The following is an 18,222-nucleotide window of genomic DNA, read 5'->3' as shown; positions in this document are numbered from 1 at the left end:
AAAGCTGAAACTCCAGTACTTTGGCCACCTCATGTGAAGAGTTGACTCATTGGAAAAGACTGAGATGCTGGGAGGGATTGGGGGCAGTAGGAGAAGGGGACGACAGAGAATGAAATGGCTGGATAGCATCACTGACTCGATGGACGTGAGTCTGGGTGAACTCCGGGAGTTGGTGATGGACAGGGAGGCCTGGCGTGCTGTGATTCATGGGGTCGCAAAGAGTCGGACATGACTGAGCGACTGAACTGAACTGAACTTTGGCGGTCTGCTGCCTTGTCTTTACAAGTCTTTCAACAACTAGGGTGGGCAATTTTCTGTCGCTCTTGGTCATATTATATCCTGGCTGAATCAGTGATTCTTCAAAGGCTTTGGCCTTTGATGCTACAGAGAAGAAACTTCGAGAGGGCTGGAATAGTTTTGACTGTTTGTTGTAAATGGCTGCTTTATCGAATGAGGGCTGATTGCATACCTGTGTGGCTGTGTTTTGTCAAATGCTTGTAGCTATTTTTTTTTTTTAAATGGAACTGTTTCATTTTTCATCAAGTTGTATCTTACTCATTTTGCCTGGAACTCAGTGAATCCTTTTGATTCACCAAGGATAAGAGGAGTTTGCTATCGTGCTGTGTTTTATTGCACCTTTTTGTTAACAGATCCATTTGTTGATTATTCTTCATCTATGCTGCCTGGACTGGTGCTTTGTCTTCCACATTCAGCAACTTCTCTTTCATTACTTCCCCACCTTCACCCATTTTCTCTGCAGTTTCAGAGAGATTCTCCAGCTTGTCTCCTATTTCAATGCCTCTGTTTCTTATAAGACAAATACTGTGATTACAAATTTTAATTTTTATTGTGTATTTAGTTTCTTTTCATTCTTCACTTGTCTTTTGTCACTGTCTTTGCAGCTCAGGAGCTTTCCTCCTCCATTTTGCCATTCATTTTCTGCTACTTCTCGTCCCTATTTCTGATGCTTAAACAAGAATATTATCTAGGACTTTCCTGGTGGCTCAGTGGTAAAGAATCCACCTGCCAATTCAGAAGATGTGGGTTCAATCCCTGATCGGGGAAGATCCCACATGCCGTGGAGCAACTAAGCCCACGCACTAGAACAACTGAGCCTGTGCTTTAGAGCCTGGGAGCCACGACTGCCGAGCCCATGTGCCTAGAGCCTGTGCTCTGCAATAAGAGAGGCCACTGCAATGAGAAGCCCATGGACCAAAACTAGAAGGAAGCCCCTGCTTGCTACAATTACAGAAAAGTGCACACAGCAAGTGAGACTCAGCACAGCACCCCCCTCAGCCCTGCCCCCCCACCCCTGCCAAATAGAGCATTATCTATATACCCATTTAAAATTTCTTCTGCCTCCTACGGTAAAATCTTTTCAGTGGAAGATGGTTCTCTTTTTAAAAGAATGGTATGTTTTAAATGGCATCACAAGTTTTTAATTTAATTTAATTTTTGCTTATTTGTTTATTTTTTGAAAGGGAGAGATTTATACTGGTCCAACGTGGCACACCAACAAGGTTTGCATTTCTTTGGTTGAACTGTTTATTCTCTTCCTAAGAGATGCTGGAATTCATTTCTGGGCTTGTAAACTGGCAGTTAAATTGGTGTATTCTGGCCAATTCAACTATTCAGTGAAGCTCAGCTGGATTATCATCTTTGGATAATTTGAAGTAGTTTGTGTTTCTTTTTCCAGAGGTAACCTATAAGAAGCTAAATTGCCAGAGAGCACCACCATTCTGAAAGCTGCATTTATACCTACCAGGTTACCTACATCCTCTCCTTCAAACACTTTGGAGCTCCTTTTGATTATTCCGTGGTTTGCTGAAACCGTAAATCTGACACAGCAATACCCCATTGTGTCTGTGCTTATCTGTTCAGTTCCTTCAGGAGGTCAGTTCTTGCAGTGTGAGTACATGGACCTTCTCTGTTTAAGGTCTGACTTACTGTCACCGCATGAAAATAAACCTTCTGGAAGCTGCTAAACCTGCAGCCACGATTCCGGGCAAAAGCTGTGAACAGAAGCTTGACTTCTCATGCCTCCGCCTCCTCAGGGCCAGCTGCCCGCTTGTTGGGTAAAGGGAAGCCATGCTGACCACAGTGGGGGATTGCTGCTCTCTGATTGATACGAAACTGCAGCGAGGGCATCTGGGCTTCAGGCACAGCCAGATGTTTCGTCTAGTCCGGCATCCTCCCAGGAAGACAAGCTCCACTGGGCAGCAGTAATGGGTAATCAAAACCATGGCCCCCTCTCTCAATAATCCTACTGCTTCATAACCAACAGCCAAGAACAGACTTTCCAGGTTGCCCTGGCATTAATCATTAAGAAGCCCATCCATAGTTAAAAATCAACAAACTAGGACTATTAGCCAAATATGAACTTTATAACTAAATGGGCATTAAGAGCAGAAATCAGAGCTTCCAGGAACAAGGAGTTCCTCCATCCTCCAAGTGCCCCAGATCTCTTTATGGAAAGCATACCAGCAAAGGACTGTGTCTTATCCCTGCGTGCCTTCCCTTCTTAGAGCCAGCCACACAGACCTCTCAGCCTCAACCTATACTCAGTTCTTCTGAGTGTAACCAGGACCCCTCGGATAGTTACACTCGATTCCTCCTTGGTTCTCCAGCTAATGCATCCTCCACATTGCTGCCACTGAACCTCCTGAAGTGGAGAGACTATCATGACCATCAGACGATGAGCTCTTTCAGAAGCAGCAGTGCACACCCACCCCTTCCTCTCTTTTACACGCCTGGAAGCACTTTACCTCCACGCTGCATGGTGAACTACTACTGTTCTGTAATGTGTGGCTAGAACAGCACCTCCTCCCTGTAACACCTTGGCCCAAGCTGCCACCTGGAATTATGGACTGACCTTGTAAAGGCTTTCTATTGTGTTTGTACCTTCTCCCTACTTTAGCACTTATTTCATTATACAAGAATCTAAGTAGGCACTATAGGTAGGCTTACATGTATTCCATTTCCAAACCTCTCATCTGTCTTTACTATTAAAACTGTAAAAGCAAAATGAAATAGATTTTTCACTTGCCCTGAGCAGGCATGGGGCGTTCAGAGTAACGGAATGTAGGACGGTGCCTGTAGGTGGCGTAGAGGTAAAGAATCCACCTGCCGATGCAGGGGACGCTGCAGAGGAGGGTTTGACTCCTGGGTGGGGAAAATCCCCTGGGGTAGGGCAACCCACTCCAGTATTCTTGCCTGGAGAATTCCATGGACAAAGGAACCTCGTGGGCTACATACAGTCCAGGGGGTCGCAGAGTCAGATACGACTGAGCACGCATGCGCACGCACGCACGCACACAGAAGAAAGGTCGCTCCCTTTCCTCTTCCCTTTTCTTTTAGACTAGAATGCAGACACAATTGCATCATCGATGGACATGAATGTGAGCAAACTGGGAGACAGTGAAGGACAGGGAAGCCTGGCATGCTGTAGTCCATGGGGTCGCAAAGAGTCGGATACGACTGAACGACTGAACAACAACAGACACAATGGCTGGAGCCGCAGCGGCTGACTAGGTCACCATGAGAATGATCGCCTACGGATGCAAGGACAAGAAGAAAAGCAATGGCGTCCTGAGCAACTGCACTAGGGCTGGATGGGACCATCAGACGCTTTTTCCAGGAGAAAAGTGAACCCCCATCTGCTGAAGCCAGCTTTAGTCAGTTTTTCTATTTCCATTCTTAACAGAGAAATTTTCTATCTGTAAGATCGAGACCTTCAAGGGAAAAGACTGTTTCTTATTTATATTTATACCCTCAGCACCTGGCAGGATGCCCAGCACTGAGTAAATGTTCCAAGTTTCTAAATGAACTGAATGTTGTTACCGTCTTCGAAATATTCCAGTGGCTCCTCATTATACTGAGAAAGCCATTCAGAGTTCTCGTCTTGGCATTCAGGGTCCTGCAGAGAGCCCTCTTTACCCGCACAACTTTATCTCCCCACATCCATCCACATCAGTCGAGTGCCCTTTCCTCCTTTGTGGACATCCCCTATACTTTCCCCTAGGTTCACGCCTTCACTCCCCTTCCCCTCCATTGGAATGTTTGCCTCTCCATGTCCAGGCAAGCTCTGCTTGTCTTTCTTTTCTCCGTTACTGAACTTGACTTGCAGTTAACTACAGCACCTGCCTTGTCTTGGAGGCACCTGCTTATTTGCCTGATTTCCCACTAGAATGTGAACCCCCGGCAGACAAGGATTGGCTGTTGTCTGGTCTTTGTGTTTCCCACTGCATGGCACACAGTCTGTGGCACAGAGAAGGTACTTAATGTCCTGGTGTGCTAAATGAACTAATCCAGGGTTAGAATGGTAGACCAGGGCCAGACAGAATGGGCTTGAAACCTATATCACTGGGTTACTGTGAGACATTCGTCACTCCTGGGCCTCAGTGATCCCATCTATAAAACAGTGGCAATCATAACTGATCCAGAACCTGGTGTGCTGTAGAGACTGGAGACACATTAAGTAGAGGGGAGGATCAGGAGCAAAAAGGCTTTGCCTCCCTATCCAGTTGTCATCTGAGCTGGTCCACTGATTATAAAAAGGAAAACTAGAACCCAGCATTGCAATCTGAGAAGAGGTCCCACACACGTGGGCTGAAATTTCCACCTTCTAGGCACTGATGACACACTCAGGGGTGACATGAAGGTCGCAGCTCACAGGTCTGTTCTCCTGCTGTTAGCTGCCAGGCCTGGACAGAGCGCATCAGCCAGCCTATCCCGTTCTTGGCTCTCAGGGAGAAACACTTTGCCAAATGCCTCCCCCATCCTGTGTTCAAGGGCTGGGTATGACCACCACCAGCCCACTCTTGTGCACATCCAGGAAGGGCCCACTTTCCTGCTTGGGTCAGCCTGACATGAATCCCTGCAGCCACCTACAGGGTGTAGTTCCTCCTGGGCACTCCCAGAAAGGGACTCTCTTCACCCAGCTTGCTGGGGTAAGGTGACCACAGATTCCTCCAGTCACTTCCAGCGCTTGGTCGAGGCAGAGGCAGGGGCAGGGTGAGGAGAGGCACCTCCAGGCCTCTGTCTGAGCCCCAGGGACAGTCTCATGGGCTGGCCGCATCCCCTCCCAGCTGGCACACCCAAGGGAAAACCTGCATGACACCTACCCCCACCAACAGCACGGCACCTGCCATCTGCGACTCTCAGCGGTGACCTACCACCTGTTGTGCTCTGGGATGCCACCTGGGTCAAAAGAACAACCCCCTACCAGCCCATGGAGGGGGATTCTCCACATTTGGGAGTTTCAGCCCAGGCACTATTCTAAGTGTTCAGACACATTAGCTCACTTCATTCCCAGAGGAGCCTTAGGTGGTTGGTGCTATTTTAATTGCCAAGTTACAGATAAGAGAACTGAAGCACAGGGTGCCTACCTGAAGACCTTCACAAGCTACAGCGCGAGTAGAGAGCGGTAGGTAGTGCGGTGGCCGAGTCTGGCTTTCCACTGCAACTTGATACCGAATGCAAGACAACTGGGAGGACAACTGGGACATAAAAATAATCAGCTCTTCCAAGGAACGCAGCTGAATGATCAGCCCAGATGGCCCAACTGCAGAATGCAGCTGATGTAGGAAAAACAGGAGCCGTTGTAAAACAAAACATAAATAATGTTCTCAGAGAGATGCAAGATGACAATACACTGATAAAAACAAAAGTGGGCTGTCAAGAGCAATCTGAAAACAGAAAGTGCAGTTTTCTTGAAATAAAGATGGAAACAAAAACAAGATTTCCAAAATAAAGAGGCAGGAATAACAGAATAAATACTGTTGAAAACAGAATTAATGGAAACACAAGATCACTGGCAGAATGAAAATGGGATATAGATCTATCAAATCGCTAGAGGAGAAACAGAGCCAATTAAATCAAATCAGCTAACAACAGGAAGAGTTACAAATAAAAAGAAAACAATTAAAAAAAGCATTGCATATTTTATTTGAAAGAAAGCATAATGCATAGGATGTAAGAGAAATGTATAAAATCCTTTCTTTTAAAGGATTTCTTTCTTTTCCTTTTCTTCAAATATACACAGAACACAATTAAGAAAAAAATCCAAAAGTAACAAGGGCACAATGTAGTAAAAGTGGAATTGATTTACAAAACCATACAAAATGTGTTACTTCATAACTTTGTAACATTCTTAAATACTCAGGTTAAAAAGAAACCTAAACTAAAATTATAGACTAGACACAAACCCAGATGAATAGCCTATATGGAAAAAAAAAACTTCCTCAAAGAAAAATACACAAAGAACTTGAAGCAGCAAAAACAAGTAAGTACCATTTTGTCCATCACACAGGCAAACACTGTCAGGATCGACAGCAGCAAGTGACGCAGAGCGGGGAAGCAGGCTTCCGGAAGACGTGTGCATTACTGTAATAGCTGGAGGGAAATGTGAGGTCATGCATAAACATCTGCCTTCTGAGAATCTACCCTAAGGAACTAATTGGACAACTGTCCAAAGATTCATGTGTAAGGGTGTTTACTGGAGTGAAAACGTGAAAATATCCACTTTATCAATAGGAAAGTAGTTAAATAAATTATGGTTGTACAGACAATAGAATTCCCTGTAACCATCAACCAGGATGGGGTCGATCTATATATACTGACATAATAAGATGATGATATGTGGGTAAATGGTAAAACAAAAAGCAAGCTACTGAGCCACTTGAAGAGGTGATCTTGTTTTAGCAAGCACAATTATTGCCTTTGCTCCCTGTACACAAAATACCTAAAAGAGGAAGTCAAACAAGTGGATCTCAATGGCTCTCTTATGAAGGGCGTACAGAGAACGGAGTAAGATGATGGGGACTTTTGATTTCTACTCTATAAACTTCTTTATAATTTTTAAAAATGAGTATTTTGGGACTTCCCTGGCTGTCCAGTGCTTAAGACTTTGCCTTCCAATGCAGGGGGTTCAGGTTCAATCCCAGGGTGTTGAGCTAAGACCCCACAAGCCTCATGGCCAGAAAACCAAGACATAAAACAGAAATAATGTAATAAACTCAATAAAGACTTTACAGAGTGGCCCAGATAAAAAAAATCTTAAAAAATAAAGTATCTCTTTTTTATATATAAAAATTTGGCAAAACTAATACAATATTGTAAAGTTTAAAAATAAAATAAAATTAAAAAATTCTATAAAGATATTTTCACTTAAAAAATAATAATGAAGCCTTGGGACTTCCCTGGTGGTCCAGTGGTTAAGAATTCACCTTCCAGTGCAGGGGACAGCATTCAATCCCTGGTTGAACTAAGATTCCACACACCGCAACTAAGCCCGTGCACCACAGCTACTGAGCCTGCACACTCCAAAGCCCATGCACCAAAACCAAGAGACATCCACATGCCACAATGAACACCCAGCACAGGTCCCCTAAAAGATAATAAGGAAGTCTTCCTCTGAATATGGCACAAACACCAAAGGGGCTGTTTGTGACCATCTAAAGGTGGTCTGGCTGTGAATTCCCTTAACTTGGCTGCTGGTGGTTCCAGGGAGGGGTGGCGGGGTGTGGGGGTCAGGGAAGGAGAGAGGAGGCGAGGGACTGAGACCAGGTGTGGGGACAGGTGTGGTGGATGCTGCAGACGCCTGGCTGGGATGGAAGGCTGGGCAGAGGGACCGCAGGAGGAAGGGAAAAGGGGACCGTTGCTCCGTCCCCATCTTTCAGCTGCTCTCAGTGCAGCTGGGAAGCCCTTCTCTTCTCTTCTCCTTTGAGGCTGTGAAGCACCAAGGAGCCTTTCCAATGGGGACTGAGGTCATGTTCATCCTTTCCCGGCCATTCCCCACCTTGGTGTCCTCACACACCCCCTCAGCAGGCCCCCTCCGAGTTCCTGCTGTCTTTGGAGAGATTATTTCCTGTTTATCTGGATTCTGTCTTTTGGAGAGCTAGGAGAGGATCCTCTGGTCTTCCCCTCAGCCCAGCTCACGCCGGCCATTCCTTTGAGTGACAACAGTTCTCAGGTCTGCCCAGAAAGCCCATCACTGATTTCTGGCGCTCTCTTTGCCAGACACTCCGCGATCTCTCCGCTCTCCTTCCAGCCTCCTCCTAAACCTTAATACCTGGGAACTAACGCTGCATGTCCTGGGGATGCTCAGGTTATGGTATCATGGAGGAGATGCAAGCCCCAGTACTTAAGAAGTATCAGGATGTCTACAATTACCTTCGTGTGATTCAGCAAAAGCAAAAATGAGGATGGAAAGGAAAGAAAAAAGAGCAAATGTGGTGGAATATTCACAGCAGCTGAATCCAGGTGACAGGTATGGAGGTGCTCAGCATACTGTTCTTTCGACTTTTCTATTTTACATATTGTATGCTACACAACAAAAAGTCAGGAAACAGAAGAACCTGTTTCCATATTTCTTGAGGAGAGTGAGACTGGCTGGTGCAACTCCTTAATGAAGGTCCCCTGAACTTGTCCCTTCTTCTCCCCCATTGCCACTGGTGGGGTTCAGGCCTCCTCACCCCAGTGACACTCTGGAGAGAGCCAGCCTCCTCCTCACTGGGCTCCCAGCCCCCATCTGTCCCCTCTTCCACAAGCTGCCAGAATGGGACCACGGATCACAGCACCCACGGACCTCCACACGTGGCCACGTGCAGCCCGCTCCACCAGCTTCATCCCCCTCCGCAGCCCACCCCTCCACCCAAGTCCTGGGTGATGCTCTGGCCATGTGGACCCGTGCCCAGCTCCTTGAGTCCACCCACCGTCCAGTCACCTCTTCTGCCTAGTAGGCCCTTCTGTCCTACCAACCTTCCTCCTTGGCCATGGGACCACCTCCTCTCCACCCAACACGACTTACTCCAGTGTCACCATTTCCAGGACGGGACCATTTCCAGACTCTGGCCTCCCGTCCTGCTGTTCAATCCCCTGCCCCCTCCTTCCACCACCTCTCACCATGTACACACGCATCTCCTCTTTGGGACTCCAATACGCAATTCCTACTAGGCATGGATGTGGAAAGGATGCTATATTTGAGGGAATACGTACAAAGTGCTGCACAGCATGCTGGGCTTCTGTAACTATTCCCTCCACAGTCCTAGAGCACAAGCATTTTTGTCGCCATTTTACAGATGTGAAAACTCAGATTGAGAAAGGGAAGCGATGTGGGGTGATACTGGAGTAGTGGGCAGACTCTTACTACCATCATAGAACCATGGTTAAATATTTACTATGTTCCAAGCACTGTGCTGAGTACATGGCCTGCAATGGCTAATTTAGGTTTTCTATCCCAGAAGCCAGTATTATAGCCCATATACCCCAGAAGGAAAGGAGGAGAGACTTACCCAACGTCCTGCAAACGGTAAAGGGCAGAGCTGGGATTCAAGCCTGTGCCCTCAGCTACTGTGTGGTCGCAGTGTCACCACGGCCAGTGCCTCGTGTGAACTTGGATTGCAGCCCTGTGATGCTCAGGCTGGCCTTTTCAGGTTTCCCACGGGCTCTGGCCTGAGCCTGGGGTCATAGCGATGACTGTTGATCACCAGGGCCTTCAGGTGAGGTGGGCAGGGCCAGCCACTGGCTGGCGGACTGGTAAGGACGCTGGTGGCGAATCCCCTGAACAGCTGGCAGTGGTCAGTTTGCCGGCTCTGACACTTACCCAATGGTGCAGCCAGCATCAGCTTCGATGGTCCAGACGCAGTTGAGGTTGTGCTCGTAGGGAGCTGGATACCCAGGGGACAGCACCTGCCCCGACACCTCTCCTCTCACTGTCCCTCCACACTCGGCTGAAAGAAATCCCAGAAGGGTGAGTTTCAGGGGGCGACCTGCGTGCACAGGGGCACCCCCCTGGCTCCTCCTGCCTGTGTGCAGGGTCCCTCTTTTTCATCCCAGCTGGCTGAGCACAGCATAGAGGAAGGCCCTGGATGAGACTTGTATCTGGGATCTACAAAAGCCCCTACAAGTCAACAATGAAGAGACAAACTGCTTGGTTAAAAAATGGGCAAAGCCTTTGAACAGACATTTCTGCACAGAAAGTATACAAATGGCCTCTGAGCACATGAGAAGGTGTGTAACATCACAGTCATTGGGGAAATGCAAATCAAAACCACAATGAGGCCCCACCTCACAGTCTCTAGGAGGCTGTAACCAAAAAGACAGACTAACTAATGTGTAGGTGAGGATATGGAGACACTGGAACCCTCGGCTTCCAGCTTCCAGCTGGTGGGAGCACAAAACATTACAGCTGCTTTGGAAAACAGTTTCCTGTATACCTGCTCAAAATGTTAAACATAACTACCCAGGGGAAAGTGAAAGTGTTAGTTGCTCAGGCATGTCTGACTCTTTGTGACCCCATGGACTGTAGCCCGCCAGGCTCTTCTGCCCATGGAATTCTCCAGCAAGAATATTGGAGTGGGTTGCCATTTCCTTCCACAGGGTATCTTCCCGACTCAGGGATTGAACCTGGGTCTCCTGCAGTACAGGCAGATTCTTTACAATCTGAGCCACCAGGAAAGCCCCAAAGCTACCTAATGACCCCAGCAGGGGTCTGCTGTTGCATATACACCCAAGAGAAATGAAAATGTAAGTTCAAATGAGAATTTGTACACAAATGACCATAGGATCATCATTCATAAAATCCACCCCCTCCCAAAAGGGAAAAAACCCAAATGTCCATCAACTGATGAATGGATTAACAAATAAGGTATATCCATAAAACAGAATATTATGTGTTCATAAAAAATAAAGAGGTACTGCCACACAATACATCATGGATGAACGGAATGTTGAAAATATTAGCTAAGTTAAAGAAGGCAGGCACAAAAGGCCACATACTGTGTGTTTCTATTTATATAAAATATCTGGAACAGAAAAATTTACGGAGACAGAGAGTACGTTTGTGGTTGCCAAGGCCTGAAGAAGAGCAGGCAGCAGGGAGGGATTGTTAATGGGTTAGGGTTTCTTCTGGGGAGACAAGATATTCAGGAATTAGATTGTGGTGATGGCTGTACAACCCCATGAATATACTAAAAGGCAACTAAATGGGCCAACTCTATGGTATGTGAAGTCTATCTCATTAAAGTTATTTAAAAAAGGTCCCTGGGGGTTGGGCTGATGGCCCACTCTATGAGCAAACTCCTTGACGCTTCCTGGAGGATGTGTGGGAACTCAGTCCTGGTCATTGACAAGAACTGGTCATTGACAAGACATTGCATTCTTCCTCCCAGAGAACTTGTGGTCTAGAGGAGGAGATGGCCGCAGTGTATGCCTAGGGCACCGACCGAGCCACGTTCATGGCAAGTGGTAGCACAGAGGTGGAGGTGACCAGTTTCCTCGCGTGCAGGGTCGGGAGAGGTGGGGTGGGTGGGAAAAGTGGAATGGAGAGGCCCAGGAAGAGGACACTGCTGACAGGGAAGAGCACTGCAAACCTCCTGGGGCTGTGAGACAGCACGGCAGCTTGCGGGACAGCATATGGGATGGGGCGTGGTGGGGAGACGGGGCTGAGGAGCTGGGCGAGCATCCTACATGGAAGGGCGCTGCACACTCGGCTGTTGCCTATTTCCTGTGTTAGGAGAAGAACTGCAGTGCTTATGCCCGTGAGTAGAGTCATCACTTTTACACACTTGCCCATGAGAGAGGACATGCTGGGAGCAGTGTGCAGGAGCACAGAGGGGTAGACCTGGAGGCGGGGGACCAGTGAAGAGGTCCATACTTGCCATCAGAGCAGCCCTCTGGGTCAGAAGCTGGTGATCCTCCTGGTCTTCTTCCTCCCCATCATCTAACCCACCTCTGAGCCCCTGGGCCTGAACCTCTGTGATTCTTTTCACACCTGACCCCCCGCCCCCATTGTTAAGAGTGGTGGCTCAGTCCCTTACCATTTCCGGGGGGGGACAGAGTCCCCAGCCCCCAGCAGTGCCACCAGAAGGGTCCTTGTAAAATACAGACTGGCCACACCCTTGCTTAGGTTAAACCCTCCTCCCCAGGGTGAAGTCCATACTGCCTAGGGGAGCCCATTAAGCCCCCAGAGGGCTCCTTTTGGCCTTTTCTGGCCCTCTCCTGGCACCTCTTGGTCCAGTCAATTATGACGAACTCCACAAGCCCAGGCACTCTGGGCCTCTTCAGGCCTCTCCTTGGACTCACAGCCTGACAGCATCTTCCGCATGAGACTCTCCCTGCCCCACATGGAGCTGACATTGTCCTCTCTGGTGTCTCCATTATAACATGATCAGGATCTTATCATACCCTATATATTGTCACCCTGCTTATTTAACTTGTTTGAGTACATCATATGAAGTGACAGGCTGGATGAGTCACAAGCTGGAATCAAGACTGCCGGGATAAATAACAGCAACCTCAGATATGCAGATGATACCACTGTAATGGCAGAAAGCAAAGAGGAACTAAAGAGCCTCTTGATGAAGGTGAAAGAGGAGAGTGCAAAAGCTGGCTTAAAACTTGACGTTCGAGAAACTAAGATCATGGCATCAGGTCCCATCAGTTTATAGCAATAGATGGAGAAAAAGTGGAAACAGTGACAGATATTATTTTCTTGGGCCCCCAAATCACTGCAGATGGTGACTGCAGCCACAAAATGAAAAGATGCCTACTCCTTGGAAAGCTATGGCACACCTAGATAGCATATTAAAAAACAAAGACATCACTTTGGCCACCTGATGAGAAGAGCGCATTCCCTGGAAAAGACCCTGATGCTGGGAAAGATTGAGGGCAGGAGGAGAAGAGGGTGAGAGAGGATGAGAAGTTTGGATGGCATCACCAACTAAATAGACATGAGTTTGAGCAAACTTCAGGAGACGGTGAAAGACAGGGAAGCCTACTGTGCTGCAGTCTATGGGGTCACAGATACAACCTAGCAACCAAACAACAACAATCTCCTTTACAAGACTATACACTCTCCGGCAGTAGGGATCTTGTATTACTTGTATGTGTACATCAAGTGCCCAGCATGGTGTTTGGCACATTATGTGCTCAGGTGGTCAGTCATGTCTGACTCTTTTTGTGACCCCATGGACTGTAGCCCGCCAGGCTACATGGAATTTTCTAGGCAAGAATCCTGGAGTGGGTTGCCATTTCTTTTTCCAGGGGATCTTCCCAAACCAGGGATTGAATCAGTGTCTCCTGCATTGTCAGGTGGGTTCTTTCCCACTAGTGCCACCTGGGAAGCCCTTGGCACCTTACAGATAATTTAACAAGTGTTTGTTGGATGAATACATGGGAAGATAGAAGATCAAATGAATTACAGGAGCTTATTGCTTTCCTGGCAAATGATGTTGAAGGGTCTAAATCAAGGGAGCATGAGTCAAAATGAAGAGGTGACTTGCTGCAAAGCTTCTTAGGAAAGATCTGACTAAGCAAGACCTTAGAAGAGGTAAGAGAAGATAGGGTCAGGGCCACAAATGGGAGACTGACCTTCATCTGTTGCTCCAAAAGACCCATGAAACATCTCTTGGGCCCCATGGCTTGACACGAGCCCACTAAGGCAGGGCAGGGGAAGGGTCCTTCTGCAGTGAGCCTGCTCATGAGACTGGACCCTTTCTTTCAGCATCACTACCCTCGTGATGATGTTGGGATGGGTTGTGCCAACCCAACTGAGAGATGCAGGGCTGAACAAGGCTGGAACAGGGAGTAAGGTGTGGGTGGGAGGATGAGCTCAAAGGAAGCCTGTCCGGCTTCACAGGTAGCTCAAAAGGTGTCAGGACATTATCCATGTTCTGGGCTGGAGCTTCCTTCCATATTCCGGATGGAGCAGCCCCTCCTGCATCCCAGAGCCAAATGTTTGGAGGCAGCGGCACCAGCAGCATTTTCTCATGGACACAACTACCTCTTTTCTCAAGGGTCACTTTTATCTGGGGACTGCAAGGGGGCAGGGGCTGAGCCTGGGGCCAGCATGAAGCAGATTCACCAACAAGACCCCAAGACTCTCATCTTTCTGATCTTCTCTCTTATCTCTATCCTAGAGCCCCAGCTGCTTTGTTTGGGCTGTAGCATCCACCATGGACAAATAAAACATCTGGGTGTTGCAGCTGTAGCAGTCATTGCTGATAGGCCATGATCAAGTCTACCACAATATGACATATGTAAAAATATGCACACACAACTCCAAATGCACAGCCTCCCTCCCCTACGTGGTGCCTGAGGGAGTCTCAGTGGGGCAGCCTGCTGGAGTTTCAAAGTATAAGTATTTTTTCCAGCACTGCTTGAGCGGATCCTCTAAGTTCCATCTGACTGGCAGATTAGATATTCAGAAGAACTTTATAGGGGAGCCTTTCTGCAAAGCAAATGATTGTTTTGCAGTGTGAATCATCACCTCCTTCACATTTCATTTGCTCTGGCTTGCCTATGGCCCCAGACAGTTGTCTGTTTATGCCTGCGTCTCCCTTGCTGGCCTGGGACCTGCTTTTCCCTGTATTCCCAGGGCCTGGCAGAGAGCCTGGCACATGAATGAAAGAAGGAGATAGAAACAGGGATGCAGGGAGAAAGGGACAAGGTGTGCCTGCACTTGAGCACAGAGAGAGGAAGACTCCAGAGGCCACTGTCCTGTCCATGGTCAGGTTTAAAATCCTTGCCTTGAGACCCTCTGTTGTGTAACAGTGTCAAGATCCTGTTAACACACAGTTGTCTGGGTGGTGGTGGGGAGAGTATCACCCTTACCGCCTCCCCCCCATGCTGGTTCACACCTTCAGCTTCACACTGGCTCAGGCTGGAGTGTGCAACTCTTCTCCCCTCCCCTCTGGTGGGTGATGCTTACCCATCCTTTCAAGTCTCAATTAAAATATCACCTCCTAAGCACAACTTTCTCATATTCCCTCCACCCTCTGGCACCTACTCTTGTTACAGTGCTTATCTTGTATTATGATCTGTTTTGGGTCTATTCTCCTTGCCAGGGTGTGGGCTCTCCAAAGGCAGGAAGAATGCTTTATTCTTTCTTTTTTTCATTTCTCTGCTTCTGCACACACCCAAACATACACCTGCACCAGTTCTGCCACTTGGCATTCTTAGGTGCTTAAACGTCCTCCTGGTGGAGGTTTTGCTTTTATAAGATCAGCCAGAGCTGCACAGCCATGCTGAGGTTGTGGGCCATGGGACAGGGGATGGAATGAGGGAGAGGCCTGAGGATGCAGGACAAAGCAGCATGGTAGAGGACTCCTGCTCAGCAGGGAGGGTCATACACGCAGTGAGGCGGGTGGGCCAGACAGACAAAAGGATGAGCGTGAACTGTTCCCCACTTCTGCCTTGGACCAGGTTTCTCTTGTCCTGTGACACGTGGATGGAGCTTCCAGACAGCCTGTGTTGACATTCTGGAAGCACCACAGAGTTAAGAAGGTGCTAGTTCATCATCGCACTCTTAAGTGTGACATACATCTAGCTCATGATCTGAAACTTAAGGACAAGACAGATATTAATTCATCATCCTACTTTCTCTTTCTCAGCATGCCTCCAGAAAAGGGAGCATGAACCCCATTTTGTCTATGGGAAAACTGAGGCCCGGACTGAACTGGAGATTTATTTAGTCATGTTGTGGCAGGAACCCTTGGAACCAGGCAAAAAGTCCCTCTTCCTTTTAATTGACTCTCCCACCTCTCTGTTGTCACCAGGATTATGACTCTGAGAGCATGACTTGGCCCTGGTCCCACTCGCTAAACGTGTGACGGTGGCGAACACTGCCTGGGTGACTGCCGTGCAGGTGTGATGAGGTTGAGAGTGAGGGTGTGGGTGGCAGAGATGCAGGGCCAGCGATGACGCCCATGAATAGGAGGGTTCAGACAGCCCCAAGGCCCTGGAGAGTGGGGGCCAATGGGGGACCCTTAGTGAGCCCAGAGCTTGGAACTCCGCATTAGGGGACAACCAAAGTGGTAAAAAAAAAAAAAAAGAAAAGAAAAGAAACCCGCCTGCCAATGCAGGAGACATAAAAGATGTGAGTTTGATCCCTGGGTTGGGAAGATCCCCTGGAGGAGGGCATGGCAGCCCACTCCAGTATTCTTGCCTGGAGAATTCCCATGGACAGAGGAGCCTGGCAGGCTGCAGTCCATGGGGTCGCAAAGAGTCGGACACGAAGGAAGAGGCTGAGTACACACGAGGGGTCACCTGCAGAGCAAGAGGCCTCCTACCGACACAAGTGGGCAGCGGCCGGTCCCAGGCCCTGCGCTCCCCGCTCAGACACAGCAGCTCCTCACTGCCCCGCAGGCTGTACCCGGGGTCACAGCTGAAGGACACGGAGCTCCCAGCGAAATGGCCTCCATCATGAACCTTGTAGCCAAACTGGGGGGTTCCTGGGTCCTCACATTTGATGAGTTCAAAACCTGGGGAAAAGAGAAAAGAGTGAGCGTGATACGCCCGGCACAACCACATCCTGCAGCCCATCCCCCCATCCCAGAGCGTGCAGGTCCTTAAGAAAGCCACCAGCACGTGTCTCATGGAGCATTGCTTTGGGGCCACATGACTGTGCTCAGGTCAGGGTCTCTGTTTACAGAGTGTCCCCCCTTGCCTGTCACTGTACATAAACGACTTCACTTGATTCTTCCAGGACAGCTTTTAATAGTTTTCAGGTGTAGGGTCTGGATTTTCTGGGTGTTTTCGGTTTGTTTGTTTGAGCCTTAGCATTTTGCTAGCAGGAGCTGCTTTTCCCGTTTTGCTCACCGAGACATTCTGATAGGAAATATGGAAAAGTCACTTTGCATGCATGTTTCACAGCTCAGCTTCATCCTGCTGACGTATATACTCTATCAAATGAGCATGGAGAAGGAGACCTCTGTGAGCTTACACAAAGCTCTTCAGGCACAGTGGTCATCTGGGTCAGCGCCTGTGTTTTATTCACAGGATTCCTTTAGGGACGAGGGACTATGCATTTCACAGCTGAGAATATTGACTGCGGAAGGTCACACAAATTGCTTCAAAGTCACCCAATCTCAGGTGATAGAAATGGAATTGGAAGGCAACTCTACTTAATCCTCTTCCATCGACATGCCTGCAGTAACAGGCACAGACCCCGTGTCCAGGCAAGAGGCATTTTGGGTAGACTAATTGTGTTTGTTTTTTTTTAAACACTTTTATAGAGATATAACTTACATACCAAACACTTGTCCATCTACAGTGTACAATGCAGTGTCTTTTAGTCTATTCAGAGTTATGCGACTCTCAGCACAATCTACTTTTAGACACTTTCATCACCCCAAAAGGAAAATGAATTTTCCCCAACTACTTCATCCCCAGGCAACTAACAATTTTCCTTCTGTCTCTGTGGATTGGCCTATTCTAGACACTTCATATAAATGGATCATGCAATACATATGTCCACATGTACTGTGATGGGCTTCTTTCGCTTAACATCACGTATTCAAGGTTCAACCATGTTGTAGTATGGATCAAAACTGGATCCTTTTCTGTGGCCAAATAATACCCCATGGTATGGATGGATATATCACATTTTACTTACCCACTCATCAGTTGATGGATACTCACTGGATTTTAAAATAGCCTATAAAAAGCACATTTCTTTGTAGCTACTGGGCAAGTAGAAGCTCAAATCAATGAATAAAATAGCTGTGAAGCCAAAGAATGGAGATACCACCCTAAGTATTCTGTAGCTGTGGACAAACCACGGGTGTTTTCTCTTTTTGCAATCTCAGGAATAAGGGAGGGAGTTACAGTCAGGAAAAGAGGGAAAGAGTCAACACTTGACTCTTCAGGGAGTGGTAAAAAAAGAACATAATTATCCATTGGTGCTTGCATTTTTTACATCTGACTGTAGCCGAACATTATTTTATAAATATCATGATTAGGAAAGGCTATCTTTGGTTGATTTAATTAAAAGACTCAGTGCTTATTATTTTTAGTGAGTTAAAGGTGATGAGTGGGTAAAAGGTGCACTGTAACTCTGAGTTCAGTTAATCATGGGTGTAACCATGGAGCTGTACGCCAAGTGGGAGCTTATCCACATCACGGGCACAGGGTCTCAGGGGAAACAATCAGCTAAGTGTGCACCAGTCAGAAAAAATCAAACCCACTCATTGATGGGTGACATCCCGGAGCCCAGCCTCCCAGTGTGCGGAACCAGGGAGAGCCCGATTTCATGGTCCATTCAGAAGTGAGAAAGACTTACTGGAAAAGTGCAGCTCAAAGCCCTTGCTGGTGTTCTCAGCATCAGTGATGAAATCAAGCCACAGACTGCTGGACGTGCTATTCAGTGTCACCCCCAGCAATTCGGTGCGGCTGAACACCCCGAGCAGACGGGCAGAGTTGTTATTGCCATCGTAAACCTGG

The 18,222-nt window shown here is 47.8% G+C and overlaps 1 protein-coding gene across 1 annotated transcript in view; it reads right to left on the bottom strand.

Annotated features, from left to right (window-relative positions):
* The window catches only part of CSMD2 (CUB and Sushi multiple domains 2), a 655,591-nt gene that overhangs the window by 178,105 nt on the left and 459,264 nt on the right, over window positions 1–18,222 (bottom strand). Inside the window, exons 24-26 of the mRNA XM_010841252.1 lie at window positions 18,062–18,218; window positions 16,071–16,262; window positions 9,605–9,731 (exon numbers count right to left, since the gene is read on the bottom strand). Coding sequence (XP_010839554.1) covers window positions 9,605–9,731; window positions 16,071–16,262; window positions 18,062–18,218 — 476 coding nt within the window. The remainder of the gene's footprint in view (window positions 1–9,604; window positions 9,732–16,070; window positions 16,263–18,061; window positions 18,219–18,222) is intronic.

Source organism: Bison bison, unplaced genomic scaffold (assembly GCF_000754665.1).
Source record: "Bison bison bison isolate TAMUID 2011002044 unplaced genomic scaffold, Bison_UMD1.0 scf7180017864158, whole genome shotgun sequence".
In the NCBI taxonomy this organism is placed as follows: Eukaryota; Metazoa; Chordata; class Mammalia; order Artiodactyla; family Bovidae; genus Bison; species Bison bison.
This window is presented reverse-complemented; position numbering and strand designations above follow the sequence as displayed.